The 21,009-nt window shown below is 53.9% G+C and overlaps 1 protein-coding gene across 1 annotated transcript; it reads left to right on the forward strand.

Annotated features, from left to right (window-relative positions):
• Positions 1-6,660: 6,660 nt before the first annotated feature.
• On the forward strand, positions 6,661-20,111 carry ITM2C (integral membrane protein 2C). Its single transcript, XM_047721919.1, has 6 exons — positions 6,661-6,879; positions 14,371-14,511; positions 16,319-16,507; positions 17,650-17,760; positions 18,220-18,370; positions 18,902-20,111. Exons 1-6 carry the CDS (start codon positions 6,760-6,762, stop codon positions 18,991-18,993), a joined length of 804 nt encoding a protein of 267 aa, XP_047577875.1. The 5' UTR covers positions 6,661-6,759; the 3' UTR covers positions 18,994-20,111.
• The last annotated feature ends 898 nt before the right edge of the window (positions 20,112-21,009 follow it).

The raw sequence follows: 21,009 nt of genomic DNA on the forward strand, positions 1-21,009 counted from the left end.
ATCAAGGATCCTAAAGATCTTTTGTTTATGTGGGAAATACATTTAATGATAGTTAACATATTGACAATTAAAACTGAGACATAGATGGGATATTTATTAAGTCGTATAAAAATAACAGTATAGGGGCGCCTGGTGGCTCAGTGGATTAAGCTGCTGGCTTCAGCTCAGGTCATGATCTCAGGGTCCTGGGATCGAGCCCTGCATTGGGCTCTCTGCTCAGCGGGGAGCCTGCTTCCCCCTTTCTCTCTGCCTGACTCTGCCTACTTGTGATCTCTATCTCTGTGTCAAATAAATAAATAAAATCTTTAAAAAAAAACAGTATAAACCTATTACATATTAATATAATAATATTTTTATTTTTTAAACTGTATTTTTCAAAGCAAAAAGAATCATAAGAATAGTGGAGCCACTTTACATTTTTGCAAATACATTTAATATCTAGCTCAACAGAAGAGAGCTGGATTCCCCTATACTGCTTCCAATTGTTATGATACATGTCATGTAACTTACCAATTACTCTACTGAGAGCATGAGATTGAAAAAGGCAAATAACATCTTAATATTATTAGAAAAATAGCTTTGACCTCCAAATTCTCAGAAAGAGTTGTGGGGATGCCCAGGGGTCCCCAAAACACACTTTGAGAACTACTGATCTAAACAGATTAAAATTTTTTGAAGGAGGAGGCGTCCAAGCTCTTACAACTTTAAGCCGAACTTATGTTCACATCATCGGTCCCTTATGAGAATTTTCTGGTGGCGAACAAACTCCCAAGAATATTTGTTTCACCTGTTCTTCCTTCACAGGGCACAGTGATCACCAGACGACCTTCAGTTCTGTACCCTGTGCTGAAAGAACCCAGGCAAAGGCCTTGATCTAGGGCTCTCTCTTCTGGCCTGCTGAGTGTCCTGACCTTGCACACTAAAATGTCACCACCTTGACAAATTAGAGGGCATGGATAAATTCCTTCAAAGGTGCAATTTACCAAAACTGACATAAGAAGAACTAGAAACTCTGAGTAGCACTGTATCTGCTAAACAAACTGAATTCATGATGAACATCTCACCAGCACTGTATCTGCTAAACAAACTGAATTCATGAGGACCATCTCACCAGCACTGTATCTGCTAAACAAACTGAATTCATGAGGACCATCTCACCAGCACTGTATCTGCTAAACAAACTGAATTCATGAGGACCATCTCACCAGCACTGTATCTGCTAAACAAACTGAATTCATGAGGACCATCTCACCAGCACTGCATCTGCTAAACAAACTGAATTCATGAGGACCATCTCACCAGCACTGCATCTGCTAAACAAACTGAATTCATGAGGACCATCTCACCAGCACTGCATCTGCTAAACAAACTGAATTCATGAGGACCATCTCACCAGCACTGCATCTGCTAAACAAACTGAATTCATGACGAACACCTCACCAGCACTGCATCTGCTAAACAAACTGAATTCATGATGAACACCTCACCAGCACTGCATCTGCTAAACAAACTGAATTCATGACGAACACCTCACCAGCACTGCATCTGCTAAACAAACTGAATTCATAATTAACATCTCACCCATAATAAAAATTCCAGATCACTGTGCCTTTCTTTATTGGTGAATTATATCAAATATTTGAAGGAAACAACAACACCAATCTCACTTAAACTTTCTCAGAAAAAATAAAAAGGATGCAAGGCTCCCTAATTCATTGTACGAAGTCAGCATAACCCTGATACCAAAAACTACACTTGCATTACAAGAAAAGAGAGAATGATAGCCCTCATGAACATAGATAAAAAACAAAAGAAACAACGACCAAAAAAAAATTAATAAAATATCAACTCCAGTTGATTCCATTGACAAAATATTGACTCCAGTAATACATGAAAAGTAATTATGATCAAGTAAGATTTATCCCAGGAATCCAAGGCTCTTTTAATATTCAAGGATCAATTAATACAATTTATTTTATTTTATTTTATTTATTTGACAGACAGAGATCACAAGTAGGCAGAGAGAGAGAGGAGAAGGGAAGCAGGCTCCCCGCTAAGCAGAGAGTCTGATGAGGGGCTAGATCCCAGGACCCTGGGATCATGACTGGAGCCAAAGGCAGAGGCTTTAACCCAATGAGCCACCCAGGCTCCCCAATTAATACAATTTTTAATAAAAGATGAAACTCATATGGTCACTTCTATAGGTGAAAAAATATATCTGACCTAATGTAATACCCATTCATAATTAAAACTCAGCAAACTAGGAAAAGAGAACTTCCTCAATATGATTAAGGATATTACAGGTTGAATTGTGTCTTCCAAAAAGAGGTGTTGAAATTCTAACAACCTGTACATGTGACTATATATGGAAATAAGGGTCTTTTCAGATATAACCAAGTTAAGGTGAGGTTGTCATGGTGGGTCCTAATCCAACATGATGAGTGTTCTTATAAGAAGAGGAAAGTGTCATGTGAAAACAGAGGCAGAGGCAGAAGAAAGCCATGTGATAATGGAGGCAAAGATCAGAGTGATGTATCTCTAAGTCAAGTAATGCCAGGATTGTCAACAAATACCAGAAGCTAGAAGAGGGAAGGAAGGATTCTCCTCTATAGGGAAAAGAGGAAGCATAATCCTACTGAAACCTTGATTTTATTTTATTTATTTAGATCCATTTATTTATTTGAGAGAGAGAGAGTGTGTGTGTGTGCACACATGCACACAAACATGTATGGGAGGAGGGGCTAGGGAGAGATTCTTAAAGCAGACTGAGCTCAGAGCCTAACATGGGGCTCAATCCCACAACCCACAATCCATGCGATCATGACCTGAGCTGAAAGCAAGAGTCAGAAGCTTAACCGACTGAGCCACCCAGGGGCCCCTAAAGTCTTGATTTGAGACTTAGAGCTTCCAGAACTTTGAAACAATACATTTCTTGTTTTCAGCCGCCCAAGTTGTGGTGTCAGCCTGTATATTAGCCCTGGTAATAATACAAAGGGCATCTATGAAAAACCTACAACTAAATTACATTCATACTGAAAGACAGAACGTTTTCCCTCCTAAGATGAGAAACAAAAATGAAGATGTCTACCCTTAACACTTGTATTTGACACTGCTAGAGTCTGAAACAATAAGGCTAGAAAAAAAGTAATAAAAGTCATAAAAATTGAGAAAAAGGAGTAAAATTGTCTTTGTTCTCAAATGGCGTGAATATATATTAGAAAGCCCAAGGAATCTATAGAAAAACACTGTGACAGGGGCGCCTGGGTGGCTCAGTGGGTTAAGCCGCTGCCTTCAGCTCAGGTCATGATCTCAGGGTCCTGGGATCGAGCCCCGCATCGGGCTCTCTGCTCAGCAGGGAGCCTGCTTCCTCCTCTCTCTCTGCCTGCCTCTCTGCCTGCTTGTGATCTCTCTCTGTCAAATAAATAAATAAAAACTTTTAAAAAAAAAAGAAAAAAAAGAAAAATACTGTGACAAATAAATATATTAAATTTACCAAAAAAAAGATTTTCCAAAATCAATTGTATGTCTATATACTACCAGTAAAAAATTGGAAGATGACATAAATAATAAATGCAATAGCATCAGAAACATAAAACCCTTAGGCAAAAATCTAATAAGAGACACTTAAGACCTCTGCATTGAAACCTGCAAAACATTGGTGAGAAGAATTAAGGAGGAGCTAAACAAAACAGACAGATATCCCATGTTCATGGATTTAAATATGATATTGTCAAGACATCAGTTTTCCCCCAAATTGACCTCTAGATTCAACTCAAACCCAATTTCTATTTAACAGGTTTTATTTTGTAGCAATTGACAAGCCAATTCTAAAGGTTATATGGACCTAGAAGGGCCAAAATAATCTTGGAAAAGAAGAAAAAGACTTACACTGCCTTATTTCAAGACTTACTAGAAGTTTACAGCAGTCCAGATAGTGTGAATTGGCATAAAGGTAGAAAAAAATAGAAGAATGTAACAGAACAGAGTGCAGAAATAAGCCAACATAGAAATTATTGACCAATTTTTACAAAAGTACCAAGGCAATTCAATGGAAAATGGAGTTTCCATTTCATTAAACAAATGATCCTGGAACATCTGGATAACCATATAGAAAACAAAACAAAACCTTAACTCCTAGCCTACACTAGATTAGGAAAAACAACTAAAAATAGATCATAGATCTATATATAAAGCCTAAAATTTCAAAGCTTTTATTAGAAAACACACTAAATAAAACAACTTCAAAATTTCAGGGTGAGCAAAGATTTTTTTTAGAGAAAACACTGAAAGTGCTAACCATAAAATTAAAAATTGATACGTTAAACTGTATCAAGCCTATAAACTTCTGCTCATCATAAGACAAAATCAAGAAAATGAAAAGACCAGCCACAATCTGAGAGGAAATATTCATAATAAATATATATGACAAAAGGCTTATATCCAGAATATACAATGAACTCCTACAAATCAATAATCAAAAAGACAATCTAACCTCTAAAATGACCAAAAGACTCGAACAGACATTTCATAAAAGAAGGTATACAAATGGTCAAAAACATAAGAAAATCAAAAGCAAACAAAAACAAAAAACAAAACAAAATCAAAAAGCCCACAGTAAGACACAACTTGTTAGATCAGTTAAGATTACTAAAACCAGACTGACTGACAGTACCAAATGTTGGTGAAATTGTAGAGCAACTGGAACTCTCATACATTGCTGGTGGGAGTATAAAACAATAAAATTCCACTCCTAAGCAGTAGCATACCAAGGTGGGGGCAGGGTGGTGTGAGTGATACGCCCCAGGTCAGGCAACAAGGGGGTGTGATATCTGCAGAGAATTTAAACACAATAATAAAACCAAGCCGACTAAACATTGGTTCACTTTATTGGTGCCATGTGATAAAATACGCCTATCTCCTGGAGTGGTCTGTTCCTGCCTCACCTTTGTGATGTTATTACTCAAGAAAAATGAGAACAAATGTCAACAAAATATGCTTTATTTCTTTATAGCCTTTATTCATTATATCTGAAGATTGAAAGCAACCCAGATGTCCATAACCAAGAGAGAAGACAGACAATTGCAGTATATTTACAAAATAGAGTGTTACTCAGCCATAAAAAAGAACAAAGCATCGTGGGTAAATGTCATAAACATGAGACTTTGGCAGGTGGAAGGTTGAATGTGATTAGGTCCTTGGTTGCGTGTTGCATCGTAGGGCTTTCTATCTTTTGCCACAGAGATTAACACAATGACTGACATGCAGGGGCTCTGGGGAAACACTTTCTGAGTAGAGGAATGTATGTTGGGGATGCTGGGTGGGAATCTAACCAAGGGCTGGGACTTAACTTCTCCAAACACCAAGATTCAACTAGGAGTTCTAGGAGCTGGTTGACTCAAGAATCCATAACCCCTTCCTCTCTGGATCTTAAACAAATTCATATGCCTCCAAACCATTTTCTTCCACTTTCCCTTTCCCTGTCCCAGTTTCCCAGGGTGGTGGCCTTAGCATCAGTTAAATCTTCCTTCTCAAGCTGTCTGTCCTCAAGGCTGATAGGTTCATCCCAGATCTGACCCAGGATGTTGGAGTCTGGGATGTGGACACCTGGGGCTCAAGGCAGCCACCCAAGACCTGACAGGTAGTAGGTGTCAGTGGAGGCCTTCGGACTGTCTTTAACAAGCTCAGACTTTCCTGCCTTCCCCGGTCAACTCAGCTGCAGAACCAAAAGCTGGTGTTCAGCCCAAGGCTATTGTGTGGGCTGCTGGATGCTGTCCATAGTCCAGTCTGGGCCAGGGACAGTAAGGAAAGATCTAGAGTTTGGGTGCCAAGAGAAACTCCAGTAACCCAGCTCCTGGTCCTACATAATACCACGGATGCTTTGCAGGGGCAGAGTCTTGACTAGAACCCAAGCCTCCAGTCACCCACCCGCAGATCTTCCTGCCACACCAGGACCTCCTGGATAGGGGAGAAATGAGCAACAGTGCTGGTCACTCACTGAGCCTGCAGGCTGCCTTAATTTCTTTACTCCCAGCATCCTTAGCACACATCCCCCTAGACCCTCAGGAAGGTTCTACAGGAGTGAAAAATAAAGGAAAGAGGATGGTGGAATATGAAAGAGACGTGGATGCATGCGGGATGCAGGCAGGTAGGCACCTGGACTTGAAACCTTCTCCTGGGTCTGAGATACGTGGGAGGAGGGAGCAGCGAGAGCAGGTGCAGCGGACGCACCAGCGTTTCCAAAGAGGAAGGTAGGAAGACGGGGAAATTTGTCTAGAAGCTGTATTTGCCGGACAAACACTCTTTTAACAGAGTGTCGTGGGGTCGCTGGTCTTGGCGAGGCAGCTGGAAGGGATAAGGCTGTGAAAGGGATTGAGTCCATGCCTGATTGGACCGACGGACGGACGGACGGACGGACGGACGGATGGATGGTGGGTGGATGAATGGAGCGAGTGAGTGAGTGAGTGAGTGAGTGAGTGATTGAGTGAGTGAGTGTGCGAGCAAACCTCAGCCGTCCCTCGGTGGGAGCGACGCGCCCCGCAGGGGTCACTGCGCGCCCGGGACCCGGCGTGGCGGGGGGGAAGGGGGCGCAGACGCTCGGGCGGGGGGCGGGGCGGGGCGGGGCGGACTAGAGGCGGGGTTAGGGAAAGGGACGCGCACACCAGCCAAACTTCCGGTGCCTGCAGATCGCGGAGCGGCGGTCGCACAGATAGAGGCTGCACCGGCCGAGGCTGCAGGGCGGACGCGCGGCCGGGCGCAGCCATGGTGAAGATCAGCTTTCAGCCTGCCGTGGCCGGCATCAAGGGCGACAAGGCCGATAAGGCGTCGGCGTCGGCCGCGGCGCCGGCCCCAGCTGCTGAGATCCTGCTGACGCCCGCTCGGGTAAGAGGGGCCGGGGGTCAGGCTGGAGTCGGAGGCAAGGCACGCCCCGCCGGCCCCGGGAACTGTTCAAGGCGCATCGGGGTCCCGGAGCCGAGACCGGAGGGAGTGAGGGTCCGGAATGGGGCCTCCATCCCAAAGTGGGGAGGGGGCTTGGGTCCTCTCCTAAAGCGGCAGCCGAAAGCAAAAGTCCGAGGAGTAGGAGGGGTCTGAGTTGCTGGTCCCCAGGTGGGAAAGCGCTCGAGGTCTCTTCCAAAAGTGGAGGGGCCCTAAGCGGCTGGCCCCAAGACTGGGGAAGGGGCCGGTAGGAAGAAGTTGGGGGAATGCTGGTGGGGGGTATGCGTCTGTTTCTAATCAAGAGGGAGGGGCCGAGAGTCGAGCTCCGGGTGGGGGATGGGAGGAGGGTTGGACGTTGTTTCTCAAAGTAGGGAGGTGGGTCAGGATTGGTGGGGAATGGTTGGGGGCGGCGGGGTGGGGGGGAAGAGTCCGGTGCCAACGAAGGGGGTAGGGGCCGTTGACTTCGTCCCAGACGAGGGCTGGGAGTATGCTGCTGGTTTGCCCCTGAATTGGTGGACCAGAAAGTGATGAAATGGAAATAAACCAGAATTGGCCCGGCTGCATGTCTGGGATTCGAGGTTTGAGGTTCGAGGTTATGAGGCCAGGCCCCCGGATCTCACCCCACCCCCTGCCGTCTGGACCTCCTTGCTCCCCTCTTCCTTCCTGTCCATGATCTCGCTCTGGCCTGCTCCCTCCACCCCGCGGCGAGGCTCCTTCACTGCCCTGGTGCCCTCGCGCATCCCGGAGGCTCTTTGTGGGGGCGGGCCTCCGTGCACCCCGCCTCCTCAGGCGTCCTCCCCCTCCTCCCCCTTCCCTCCAGCCGGGGGAAGAGAAGGCATTTCCGCCAGTGGAAAACTGTCTGAGCTGCGTGGAGTCTGACCCGGAGAGGGCAGGACGCGTGGCAGGCAGGACGAGAGGCGAGGGGAAAGGTGGGAGAGCTGGTCCAGCCAGGCTGTATTGTGCTCCGGCAAAGGTGTCCGCGTAGCCATCGTTTCGGCGGTCTTGGGGTGCACCAAGCGGTCGCATCTAGACTGGACTTCCAAAGTCTTTGTCCACTCCCTCTCTCTGCCCGCTGCTAGCTTCTGATGAGGCTTCCTCAGCGCCAAGGTCCCTCCCCAAGTTTTGTGGCTCAGATTCAACCCGGGTTGGGGGGGCGGGGCGCTGCAGGGGAAGACCTGGGCCCTGGCCAGGGAAAGAGGGGACACTTAAAAGGGGCCTCGAGGTGGGTGTCACATCCGCAGCAAAGAGCCAGTGAGGAATGCACAGAGCCACAGGCCGGCTCCCCTGCCCTGGTGTGGTCACTGCATCATGGGGGACCACCTAGGCTGGTCCATCATGCAACTCCATCTGCATCCCATGTTCAGGTGGGCTGAAGGCATTCTGTATTTGAAAACCATGGTCTGCTACTTTAAAAGTTTGGAAGGGTCTCTTGAAACCTCCTTCCGCCCTTCACTGAGGAACCAGCTTCCTGGCCTGTCTCAGCCCAGGGAGGGAGCAGAACAATCTCACAGGAGTGGCACACTGTCCATGCCCACTGTGTGGGCCTGGATGATGCCTGCATCCCCTGGGTGCTGACAGCCAGCTCCTGGCGCTGATAGCCAGCGTCCTCTCTTCCCCCTCACCCAGCGTGAAATGGAAATATCAACATCTTCCTGGTGCTGTTTGTAATGGCCAGGAGCCTGCCTCCCAAACCTTCTTAGTTGCGCAGGGTCTCCTGTTTGTCTTAATTTGGCATGGAGGAGCGCTGGGGGCCCAGGAGGAGGATTAAAATCCTGGCCCCTCTAGGACAGAACTACTTAAATCAGTAAATGATCATAGCCCCACAAGGCCCTGAATACAGTGGGAGCTTATCAGTGGGTGTGACCTGTTGGTTCTGCCAATCGCCCACTGGAATTGGAGCAGGGGAAGGGGGAAGAGATTTCACTGCTCTGGGCCTGGTGTGCCCTCACGTGGCTAAGGGGCACATCCATCCCTCCCACCCTACCCCACCCCACCTTGACCTTCACTGTGTCAAGACCGAGCATTTGAGGTTTGCCCCATGCTGATGGGGATGCAGAAGAAAGCTTATTAGAAGGTTTCTTCTGCCCAGGTCCTGGGTTCAAGCCCCACATTGGGCTTTCTGCTCAGCAGGGAGCCTGCTTCCTCCTCTCTCTCTGCCTGCCTCTCTGCCTACTTGTGATTTCTCTCTGTCAAATAAAGAAATAAAATTAGTTGTTAAAAAAAAAAAAAAGAAGGTTTCTTCTGGCCAAGGGGAACCAAGGGCCCTCCTTGGTTACTGAACTGGACTCAAAAATCAGATCTAAAGCACCAGAAGGACTACTTGGTGAGCCGATGAGTTTGTGAATGCCCTGTGGGTATTCTAGGAAAATGTCCACCTGGGCACAGCCCCGGGGGCTGGAGTGAGGCGGCGGGGGGGGGGGGGGGGGGGGGGGGGGGGGGGGGGGCGGGGGTGAGGCGGTGGCTGCCAGCTCACAGCAGGGCTCCCCCCCTGCTTCTGAGCAAAAAACTCCAATACAAGGAGGATTCTGTCCCCAGACCTGCTGCTGGAAGGAAGTGCCTCAGTGGCCTGGGAGGGGATGGGGGTGGGGACCCAGCTGGGCCTCCAGCTGCCCACCCTTCCCTTGGCGCTTGCCTCAGAGGTAATGAGAAGCCTGCGCTGATGGGCAACTGGCGGGGAGCCAGCCTGGAAAGTGGGCTGGCCGGGAAGCATCCTCTCAGCACGCGCTGACTTGATCCTTCCTCCCCTTTGGAGGCCTACGGCCGGCGCTGCACCTCTCTGCCCAGCTCCGCTCTCCCCTCGATCTACCTGCAGGCGCGTGCATGCACACACACACACACACACACACACACGCACGGGTGCGTGCACACTCAGGCAGCCAGGTGTAGGCTTGTGCAGACCGGACTGGGCTGGGAGGCTGCAGGAGGAGAAAGACACGTTCAAAACCATCATCTCTCCAGCACTGGCTAGTTTTCTCCTTGGCTTTGCCTTTGATTCCTGGCTTCTGCATCGCCCCTCCCCCAGCCTGCATACCTGGGGATCAGATTTCATTCTCTGTGTCCTGGCCTCAGGCCCTTGGCGGGAGGGAACCGGTCTCCCGGAGTGGTCGGGGGAGGGTCCCCTGCCAGCAGGGAGGGCGGAGCTGACCGGGCTTGGAGCTCCCGCCCCAGGTCCCCAGTACCCGCTGGCTCTGTGGGTGAGCTGAGAGACCCTTGTGGGAAGGTGATCCTGCCCCCGGTCCTGCGCTGGGATGGGGTGGGGGCTTCGGGCATCCCCTCCCTGGCCTGCCCTGGGCCTTCCCAGGGGCCCCTGGGCTTTCGAACACACCACAGTGGCTCTTCTCTTCCCTCCTCTTATTGCCTTCTCTTTTCACTCTTCTGGGCCGGTCCCTGCATGTTTCAAGGCTGTCAGCAGACTGCTGGGGAGGCTGAGTTCCTCCTAGAAAAAAAATGTTTATGGTAAAATCATGGAGGCGCAGCCCGGCTCCCGCCCCCCCCCCCCCCCAACACACACACTTTCCAAGTTCTCTGTCCCCCAGCAGAGCTCTTCCAGCCTCCAGCTTTGCCGCTCGTCCTTTGGAGCCTCTGTTCCCTGGAGTCTCATCTTCAGTGCCAGGAAGCAAGTGGACTCAGAGCAGTGGGTGGTGTGGGAGTTTTCGGGGGGCCCCCCCGCACACGACAGGAACGGGGTTCCATGATGCCCGTTCAGCATGTACCCAGCTCTGTGGGCTCCGATGCCCCCTCCCTGCCACCTCCACTCAGTGTGTCTGTCTGTCTCTCATACACACAACACATCAGTGACCTTGAATCTGGTCCGCAGCCCCGGAAGTGAGCATCTGAGGGGAACTAAAGCTGAGAAGGGCCAGGCAAGAGCCCCTCCCCCTCCAGCTGTGGGCCTGGGCTGCAGCAAGTGCGTTCCTGGCTCCCCGCCAGCCTCCTCCCAGCCGCATGCAATTGTAGTTTAATCTGTTTGCAGTTAATTTGGACATTGTTACCGAGGAACTGTAGCTGGAGGGCTCCTTGGGAGCCCTGGGAGTCCGCGGAGTTAATGCTCCAGTTGGCTGGGCTCCCCTTTACGGCGGTGGCCCTGGCTTTGCAAAACCATTTAATGAGCGCCATTGCAGGCCTCAGTGCAGGGGCCGGGGAGGCTGGGCCCCTCTGGGTCCTGGACGGCCGGCTCACGTGCCCCATACAAGTGCACAGCCAGACACTTTGCTCAGAAAGCCCTGTTGCCTTGGAAACAGGAGGCAGTGTTTTTCTACTTTCTAAATGGAAGCCCCCCCCAGGGAGGGGCCTGGCTGCTCCCTGTGGGGGGTGGCATTTCCCTGAGTGTCCAGCATGACAGGTGAAGCAGCTGGAGTGGGGGGATGGTCTCAGGAAGCAGGCCTCTCCAGGGTCCTGGATGAGCCAGGCCCGAATCCCCAGGATCTGTGTTGTGTGGTGGGGGGACCCCATAAGCAATGGGCCCTCCCTCCCGTGTGGACATTGGTGTCTGAAGTCCCTTTTGTCTCAAAGCAGGGACATCCATGGCTCCCCGTCTGCCTTCTGGCAAGGTCTAGTCCTGCTTTCCCTTCCAGCCGGCTGCTCAGCCATGAGGCCTCTGGGGTCTGGGCCCTGCCAGCAGGTGGGGTGTGGGCTGGGGAGGGGAGCAGGCAGCTGGGTCTCACTACGCAGGCGGGGTGGTCAGCAATGGTGGGATCAGGAGTTGTTAGCCCCAGACAGGTGAGGGGTTTGTCCACTGCACATCTAGGAAAGGTGGGCTGTCCTCAGCCTTCCCAGTGACACCCCCCAGAGTAAGGACGCAGGATAGTATCCAGGGACCCCCTGGAGGCCGTTTTCTCCTCAGCCTGGCTGCCTAGCCACCACCATGCCCACCCCTTCCAGGCCCTCAGAAACACCCCCTCCCCACCAGAAGCAGAAAGGCCGCCTTCAAACCAGAGGCCTTGTTTGTGAACTTCGTTGGGGCGGACTCTGAGGCTCTCTTGCTGGTGGCCCTTGACTTTGTTTCGTTTTGTTCTTTAAAAGCAGCTCTTACAAGCTTGCGTCTCCAGTTTTCCTGAATGCAGGAGCAAAAGCATGGCCAGTGTGCAGCCTCAACAGCTGTCCAGGGCCATGGCCCTGCAAAGGAGAGGCTCATCGGAGAAAGATCTGCTGTTTTATCCCGCACTTCATCCTTGACAAAGGGCTTTTGTGTTCTTTGTCTCATTTAATCCCTGCTTCTTCACATTTCCAGAGAGAAGTTGTGGGGTTGGGGTGCTGCAAATGCTCCCCTCACAGGGGAAGGGAGTCCCTGCTGGGGCCTCTCTCAACTTCTGGTCCCTCCTCACCCCACTGCAGGTGAATGTCCCGCCCCCAGGGCAGGATCCCCCGCTGATGCAGACAGCCTGGCCTGTCTCCCAGGTCAGCCATGGTTCTTTGGGACCCACTCCGGACTCTGGAGGAGTGGAAAGGCCACCATCACATCTGCAGGAGCCCCTGGTGGGCTTGCTCCTCATTGGGCCCCCCTGTGGTAGCAGCTGACCCCATGGGACCTTGGTTAGGGAACCTCAGGGAACCCCAGGGTGCTGAGCAGATGCCAGCCAGGTAGGTGCCTCTCTGGTCTTGAACACAGGCAGGGCTGGGGTCGTAGGAGCCCCAGCACTCAGGTAGTGAGTTCAGGGAAATGGGTTTGGCCTCCCACCCCTGCCAGGCGAGCTCCCTGGAGGGCAGACGGAGGTGTTGGGGACCAGGGTGGGCTGGGGCACCTTTCTGCCCAGTGTCTCCGGCCCGTGGTGCAGAGGCTGGGGGCTAGCTAGCTGGTCTGGTGATGGATGTGCCGGGGGGTGGAGGGGCTCCAGGGGTTTTTGTCCTTTTCCTGGGTGTGGGTGAGTGGGAGAGCCCCAATCAGGGAGACATCTGCCCCTCTGGTGGTACGCCCCATTGCTCCCGGAGGCTTGGGCCTCATACCCTGTATTCTCTAACCAGGGGGCCTTAAGGGATTGGGACCTGAGCAGCACAACGGGCCCTGTGCCCCACCTACCCCCCAGGCTAGGCCCTCTGTGCTGTGCTGAGAGATAGGGGCCTGCCTATCTGTCCCAAGTCACTTGGATCTGAGCTGTGTCCCCAGCCCCCAGGGTAAAGGGAGAGAGAACTAATGGCACAAAGGGGGCTAAGCAGGCAGTTGGCATACATACGTAGAGAAGCTTCTGGTTCCAGGCTGGAGCTCCTTCCCTTACCCCACACTGCCTCATCTCCTGGAGGCTGAGTGTTCTTGGGACTGGACTCTTCCCTCACCCTATCTGGACCCCATGGAGGAGGGATTGAATGGGGCCGGTGGAGGCCAAGGTGGACAGGTTCTTCTACAACAACTCTCAGGATAGGGGAGGACAGGGCTGGGGGGACGACAGTCACAAACATGAGAGGTGGCCTGAAGGGCCTGAATCATGACACACTCAGGCGAGTCCTCCTGGTCAAGCAGTGTTCCTAAGTCTACACACACACCGTGCTCCACCAGCCCAGACGTGTGTGGCCCGGAGTAAGGGCCTTTTAACTTGCTGCTTCTTGGCAACCCCGAGGCTACGGTCCTGAGCCCGTCTGGCTCCCCGCAGCAGGTTTTTTCCAGGAGCCTCCTGTCCTGGCCTCTCTGGCCACGTTTCCCTCCTGGCAAAAGTGTCCCAGCTTCCGGAAGCCTCCAGACTCCACTCTTCAGGCTCCACTCCTGACAACCTGCTTGAGGCTCTAGGCCAGTTGCCAGTGTGGGGCCGTGGCTGACCCCCTGCAGGCTGAGCTGTGCCCACGGGGATGGTGTGCTCAGGGCTGCCCAGCTGGAGGGAGCCCAGCACAGTGTCCAGACCCCATGGGCCTCCTGCAATGCCAGTGAGTGCTCCCTGCCACGGCTTTCTTGGTGGAGCCCAGAAGCCACCTCCCATGGCCCCAGTCCCAGTCTGCCCTGTGCACTGCCACCTTTGGGTGGCTCCGAAGCCTTCCCTGGCTCCCCATGGCCCAGAGCAGCGGCCCCCAGCCTGCCAAGTGCACCCCGATTCCTGCAGGTTCCTGGGTCTGGTGCAATGATAAGGCCATGTCTGTGCTTCACGCATTCTATGTTTAAGAGAGTATACTGTGTTCACAGCTGGGAGATAATGAAGATAATGGCCCGGGCAATCCAGCTGGGCCTGCTTGGTCCTAGGGGGTCCTTCTGTGTGGCTTCCATGTGGGTCTAAGTTTGTCTTTACCTGGGAGGAGACTGGGGAGGCCCTGGCAAGGCATTCCTTCCAGATGATGCTGTGTGAGTCCCCAGCACTGCCCTTCCCCCCCCCCCCACCATTATCCCTGCCACCTCCCCCCAACTTTCCCAAGGCTCAGTCCCGGCCAGCACAGTGGAATCTCACTTTGGGAAGGGGGCGGGAGGATTCCGGGAGCTACAGGACCACCATCTGTCTGAGTCGGCCCTGCCACCCACAGGAGGAGCGGCCCCCCCCACAGCGCTATAAGAAGGGGGGTTCTGTGGGCGGTGTCTGCTACCTGTCGATGGGCATGGTCGTGCTGCTCATGGGCCTCGTGTTCGCCTCCGTCTACATCTACAGATACTTCTTCCTCGCACAGGTGAGGCCAGGCGGGAGGGAGGCATTGGGCTCCGGGAAAGGCGGTGTTTGCAGGGGACTGCAGGGAGGTGGCAGGAGGGCAGCATGGGCAGTTGAGTACCAGGGGCTTGGGGCTTATAGGGGAGGGGCAGCAAGTGACCTGCCCCATGGGTGGAAGTGGGTGCCCAGCCAAGCCCAGAAGCCCCACATCCTTCCTGTGTGGGGCCACCCTGGGCATACACCAGCCCACCTGTACCCTTACCTGGTTCGGGAGATGGGAACGGAGCCCTGTCCTCTTGACTCCCACGGCCGCTGGTGGACTGTCCTTACTGTCTTCAGACACAGCTGCCAGGAGCACAGTTAGCAGTGGGGGCGCGGGGAGGGGAATCTGTGGCCCCTTCCCGCACTGGCTCCCTGGAATGTTTTCACCAGACGCTCAGATCTGGCAGAAACTAGAACTCTGGAATCCCTTCAGATCCAAACCCTGTGCCCAAGGATCATGCTTTAAGGACTTCTGTTCCTTGGACGTTTATTTGGGTTATAAAACAAGGAAGGTAGACCGTGGGTTAATGGACAGATTGCCCACCACCTCGTCCTGCAAGGGTGGCCTCCACTGCCCGTGACAGCATCCCGGGTCCCCAATTAACATGCTCTCACAGCCAGTGAAGGCTGCAGCTGGACGGGAGAAGTGGTCACAGTCGCGGTCACAGTGACCTTGTGATCAGTCAGACCTGGGAGGGAGATGGGGCCCCCAAGGTAGATCAATTACAGCTCAAAAGAATAACGGTAAGGGCAACACACAGGGAATTCCAGAGTGACAACGGGGCCGAGAATTGCCAGGCATTTATGACCCAAGTGATCCCTTCCCACCCTCAAGCAGTGGTTTTTACCTTAGTTACTTCATTTTTTCGATGATAGAAATTACTGAAGAGTTTTTGTATTCCATGTGACTTTGCCCTGGAAACCGCAGCTCCCGCACACCTGCCGACTTCCCTTCCCCTTTGTCACCCCCTTCCCCATCATCCCCCTCCACGGCCAGCTCCCCATATGTTCCTGTTTCTCGCTCCCCAGCCCATGGGCCCTTCCTGAGGGCTCCTGGTCCCCTCTATTCCCAGCTCCAACCTGTGCTCTCCTGGGGCTCCTCACCCCACCCCATTGGCTGGAGAATGGGGGCACCTCGGAGCAGCCTCCGAGTCTGTGCCCTGGACAGTATGATTCATGTGTGATGATTCACACACACACACACTCGCGCGCGCGCGCACACTGGGAGAGCTCACATGAAAAAGGAGAAAGGGCAATTCTGCTGATGGCAGGCCAGTAGTCCCTGCACAGATGGGTGGGGGGGATGGCTGGAGAGGGACAGGTGGGCACAAAGGTCCACGGGCTCAGCCGCTTGGCCGCAGTCATGGCACATGCCGCCCCACCCTTGATGGGGCGTGGTGGGGGGGCGATTCGGCTGGCCGTTCACATAGGGTCACAGCGTTTGCCAGGACTGCTCAAGGGGCACGGGGTCCAGGGAAGGTGACAGGACTGGTGTGAGGCTGGCTGCCTCTCGGTAATTCTCCTGGCTCCTGAGCGCCCTACAGTTCAATCCGGGGCTCCTGTGTTTGCCCCTGAGAGCCAAGGAACCAGTCTACCTAGGACACGGCAGAGCCGGCTCACCCTCCCTCTCCCTGACTCCCCATGTTTCTCAGTGTCTCCATCTGTGAAATGGATCTCATTGTCCCACCCTTGCCACTTGCTGAGGCCCTGGGCTCGTTGGCGTGGTGGGGTCGGTGGCTGCAGCGAGGGTGCCGTGTGACCGGTCTGTCTGCCTCTCCCCTACTCAGCTGGCCCGAGACAACTTCTTCCACTGCGGGGTTCTCTACGAGGACTCCCTGTCCTCCCAGGCCCGCACACGGATGGAGCTGGAGGAGGACGTGAAGATCTACCTCGAAGAGAACTATGAGCGCATCAACGTGCCAGTGCCCCAGTTTGGCGGCGGGGACCCCGCAGACATTATTCATGACTTCCAGCGGGTGAGGCCAGCCAGGGCTGGGGCAGCAGTGGTGGAAGGGTGTCCTGATGACCCAGAGCCCCCCTTCTGCCAAGGGTCATGAGAAAGGAGAACGGGAGCAAGAGGAGAAAGCCAGTGTCCCTAGTACCTCCTTTGAGTAGGTCCTGTGTGATGGCAGGCGCTCCAGGTTAGGTTGTGCAGGATTTTAAAGACCCCACTTTTGTTCGAGAGGCGTGTTTACCACTGGACATGAACTAGCCACGGTGGGTTTTGTCCTCGGCCACCTGACCGCTGCAGACACTGCCGTCACGGGCTACGCCAGTGTTCCCTTTAACAGGGTGTTTGTTGACGTTTTCCAGAGGCGGAGCGTGCCTCCTGTCAAGGGCATTAAGCGTACAGCTTAATGGCTACATGGAATGCCCCCCAGAGCAAGATTTGGATATGTGCCAGCACCCCAGAAGGTTCCCTTGTGCCCTGCCCCCCAGCCCATACCCCCTCCCCAGACATAACCATCTTCTGTGCTGCTTCTTTTTTTTTTTTAAGATTTATTTATTTATTTGGGTGAGAGCACCAGCAGGGATCAGGGGGAGGGGCAGTGGGAGAGGGAGAAGCACACCCCCCACAGAGCAGGGAGCCCACAGATGCTTCATCCACCCTTCTCACTCCTGTCGCCAGTGAAAGTCTTGAGGCCGGTGAGACACGGGCTCTCCAGCTGTTTGTCCCCACTACCCCCGTTCTTGCCTCCCAGAGCTTCCTAGGAATTCTCCAGAACAATCCCTTTGCTCTATGTTCTGGACATTCTTGTTGCTGGAGCCCATGGGGAGCCAGGGACGGAGCGCCTCTGGCTGAGGGTCCAAGCTGTCCGCAGGGGTGATAGGACCTCACGGGGTGATGGAAGGCACTCATGGACCATTACTGTCTTCCACAAACCCCAGTTCTGGGACCCCAGGAGATGAGCCCTTCTGACAGCTGAGGCGCCAGGCACTTGGTGTTTCTCATGTAGCGCAGGGGAGCTCCCGCAGACACGGGCGAGGCGGGGAGTGAACATCGGGGGCATCTCCCACTGGCACAGTGGGCTGGTACCTCGGCTGGCCGGGGGCCTCCCAGCCCACCAGGGCCAGGCCCTTGCCTACAGAGCCTGACCTGGCCACTCTTCCCACCCAGGGGCTCACCGCCTACCATGACATCTCCCTGGACAAGTGTTATGTTATCGAGCTCAACACTACCATTGTGCTGCCCCCCCGAAACTTCTGGGAGCTCCTCATGAATGTGAAGGTGAGCGGGAGCTCTCATGGCACCTTGCCACACTCCCCTGTGGACGCCAGGCCTGGGACAAGGGAGGTTCCTGTGGGGGGGAGGGCTTGCTGCCAGCTGGGCCCGGCACCCCAGATAAGCCTGTGCCCCTCCATCTTCCTTCTCCCACACCCCAAGTCAATGCCTCTCCTTTCCACTCTGCCTCCCTCTCTCTCGTGAAGGGCCCTGAGACCAGCTTCCTCAGCCCCCTAAGTCATGTCCCACTTTGGCAGTACAGAGAACCCCCACGTGCAGCACTGGGGCGCAACTAGAAGCCACCTGGGAGTGTCCAAAGGGCGAGCCATGAGGGCCGTGGATGGGGACGTGGGCGGTGTGGATGCGCATTTCAGGTGGCGGGGGACTCTGAGGGAGCAGGACGGTAGGCAGGGGAGCTAGAGAGCCCTGTGTGCTGGCCTGGCGCTGAGCCCACTCCCTCTGCAGAGGGGGACCTACCTCCCGCAGACGTACATCATCCAGGAGGAGATGGTGGTGACAGAGCATGTCAGCGACAAGGAGGCCCTGGGCTCCTTCATCTACCACCTGTGCAACGGGAAGGACACCTACCGGCTGCGGCGCCGGGCTACCCGGAGGCGTGAGTGGCAGCTCCTTCCGTCCGGGCCCCTGCCCTGAGCTTTAGGCCACAGCTGTGGGCCCACCGTGCCTGGCCAGGGGGCTGGAGCCCAGCTGTCGGGGAGCTGAGAGCAGAGCAGTACTAGTGGCTGATGGTAACTCAGCACTTCCCCTGGGCCAGGCCCCGGTCCACGCTCCTTACGTCCTGCTAGCAGGACGTAAGGAGCATGTCAGTTGCTGTCATCCTCATGGTTATTTTTGGTGACCCGTGAAAGATGAGGCAGCGGAGGGACAGAGAGGTTAAGGAACACCCCTGAGGTCACACAGCAGGGAAGGGGGCGGAGCTGGGCCGCCTGACTCCAGCTCTCGAGCTCTCTCACCCCTTCAGTGCACGGCCCCTGGGTGAGTCTGGGTGTCCTCACACCGGCCACCTATTCCTTCCTGCCCCCAGGCTCCGGAGGTCCCCCTCGGGTTCCAAGGCTAGTGACGTCTGTGGCCCAGCCAGCTCTGGGCAGGGGTACAGTCCTCACTGAGCTTCTCTCTTCCCTCCCAGGGATCAACAAGAGAGGGGCCAAGAACTGCAACGCCATCCGCCACTTCGAGAACACCTTCGTGGTGGAGACCCTCATCTGCGGGGTGGTGTGAGGGCCTCCCCTTCCTGGCCCCACCCCTGCCCTCGTCCTTGTTTCTCTTCTGGCCACTCTGGCCCTCCTCCTTCCCCTTGCTTAGCTTGTACTTTGGACACCTTTCCATAGACGTGACGTGTCTCCTGGTTCCTTTCCAGCCCCGCCCGCCTCCCTGTACCAGAGCCGTGACCTCTCGAGGCCCCACCTCTTCTGAGCTCCCAGGTTTGGGGGACAGTAGGGTGGCACGGGGTGGTTTCCATGACCACCGTTCTGCAGGCTGGTCCGCTAGGACCGGCCCAGAGCTATGCTGGCAGCCCAGGAGATTGGCTGGATGGAGAGGCTGGGCTCATGGGGGACCTGGGCGAGGGGACAGGGGAGGGATGTGGTGTGGGGTTCAGAAATGTCTGCACAGTTGGGGAAGTCCCCAGAAGCTTGTTCCGTGGACAGTCCCATGTCCAGATTCCCAGATCTTGGATGAGGATGGGGGCGGGTGCCCAGGGACGGACCCACCCAGAGCACAAGGGAAGGTGGGGTCCTGGGGCTCCCCGCAGGACTCCTGTCAGTGCCTTCAGCCCACCAGCGGGAGCCTGGAGTGAGGGGTGGGGATGAGTCTGTTAAGCACAATCGTTCTCCGAGTGGAACCAAAGAAGAGAGGAGCCAGGGCCCCCCAGGAGCACAAGCATGGGGTCCTGCGGCCATGGCCACGGGGATGGGACAGAGGGGGGCCATGCTCCCCCTGTATGCGGGCAGCCCTGCGGGGCTGAGCACTGAGCAGAGCCGAGGGGGTGGGCTCGTTGCTTTCTCCAAGCTTGGAGCTGTTTTAGAAGACAATGTGGGGGAAAGGGAGAGCCACCTGGTACTTATACACCCTGCCGCCTCCTCATTCTGAAACTCCGTCCCCCTCGGCTTTGGGGGAATGCAGCCTTTTTTTCCTTTTCCTTCTCACTTTTGCATGTTTTTACTGATTATTCAATATGCTAACCGTTCTCAGCCCTGAGCCTGGAAGAGGAGCTTTCCACACCTCCAGTCAGACTCAGGTGCTCTCTGGAGATGAAACTCTGAAATGCTTTGTATATTTTCTCAACTAGATCCCTTTTCAGAAGTGTCTGTAGAACAATAAAAATCTTTGCCTTCTGACCTTGACTTGGGAGCGGCAGGGAGGGGTGGGCGCCCTGTGGGCCGAGGTGGGGCCGTTCCCAGGTTCAGCTGAAGAGGGTCCGAGTCCGCTCAGTCCTCACAGCTCACCAAGCCAGGTGGATTCACGTTGCACAGGGAGGAGGAGGAAGGAGTTTGGATACCGGAAGTAACTCACCCAAGGTCATGCTGTTTTCAAGTGCCCATAAACCACCCCATTTAGTTCCACATGCAAGATGACATCATTATTGCTTGTCCTTAAGCACAAGGACGATGTAGTGTTCTGCACGGTTTCGGGATCTGAGCTGAGGTTGGCATGAGTCATGGGGTCGTATTCTGCAGGGAAGGAAGCGGTAGGAGAGGCAGCCCAGAACGCTGGCGGTGGGGGGGACCCCAGAGGCAGGACCTGGGGCACGTGTGGGTGCCGACGCCCTTGGGGCCGGTCTGGCTCAATAATCCTGTGAGGGGGGGCGCCTGGGTGGCTCAGTGAGTTAAAGCCTCTGCCTTCGGCTCAGGTCATGATCTCAGGGTCCTGGGATCAAGCCCCGCATCGGGCTCTCTGCTCAGCAGGGAGCCTGCTTCCTCCTCCCTCTCTGCCTGCCTCTCTGACTACTTGTGATCTCTGCCTGTCAAATAAATAAATAAAATCTTTAAAAAAAATTATAAAAAAAAAAAAATCCTGTGAGGGATGTGAATGACTCAGGTTAGTGCAGACACACCCTTGTTCTCAAAAGGCAGTCTCGCCCAGACGTCAATCTACATGCAGTGCATTCACATAATGCTGATAGGATTTATTGTATAACTTGACACAGTTCTTTGGGGAAAGTCAACATGGGGAATGGTCTGGTAAAACCTCAGAAGGGGAAGGAACAGCCTCCGGTATTAAGCATTATAACCTACC

This window comes from Lutra lutra, chromosome 3, assembly GCF_902655055.1.
Source record: "Lutra lutra chromosome 3, mLutLut1.2, whole genome shotgun sequence".
In the NCBI taxonomy this organism is placed as follows: domain Eukaryota; kingdom Metazoa; phylum Chordata; class Mammalia; order Carnivora; family Mustelidae; genus Lutra; species Lutra lutra.

What these genes read in the sequence shown, in the direction of transcription:
- ITM2C (XM_047721919.1), top strand. Translation starts at nt 6,760, where the DNA reads ATGGTGAAGATCAGCTTTCAGCCTGCCGTGGCCGGCATCAAGGGCGAC. An exon ending in GATACTTCTTCCTCGCACAG is followed by an intron (nt 14,512 to 16,318) that starts GTGAGGCCAGGC and finishes TCCCCTACTCAG; the next exon opens with CTGGCCCGAGACAACTTCTT. An exon ending in TTATTCATGACTTCCAGCGG is followed by an intron (nt 16,508 to 17,649) that starts GTGAGGCCAGCC and finishes CTTCCCACCCAG; the next exon opens with GGGCTCACCGCCTACCATGA.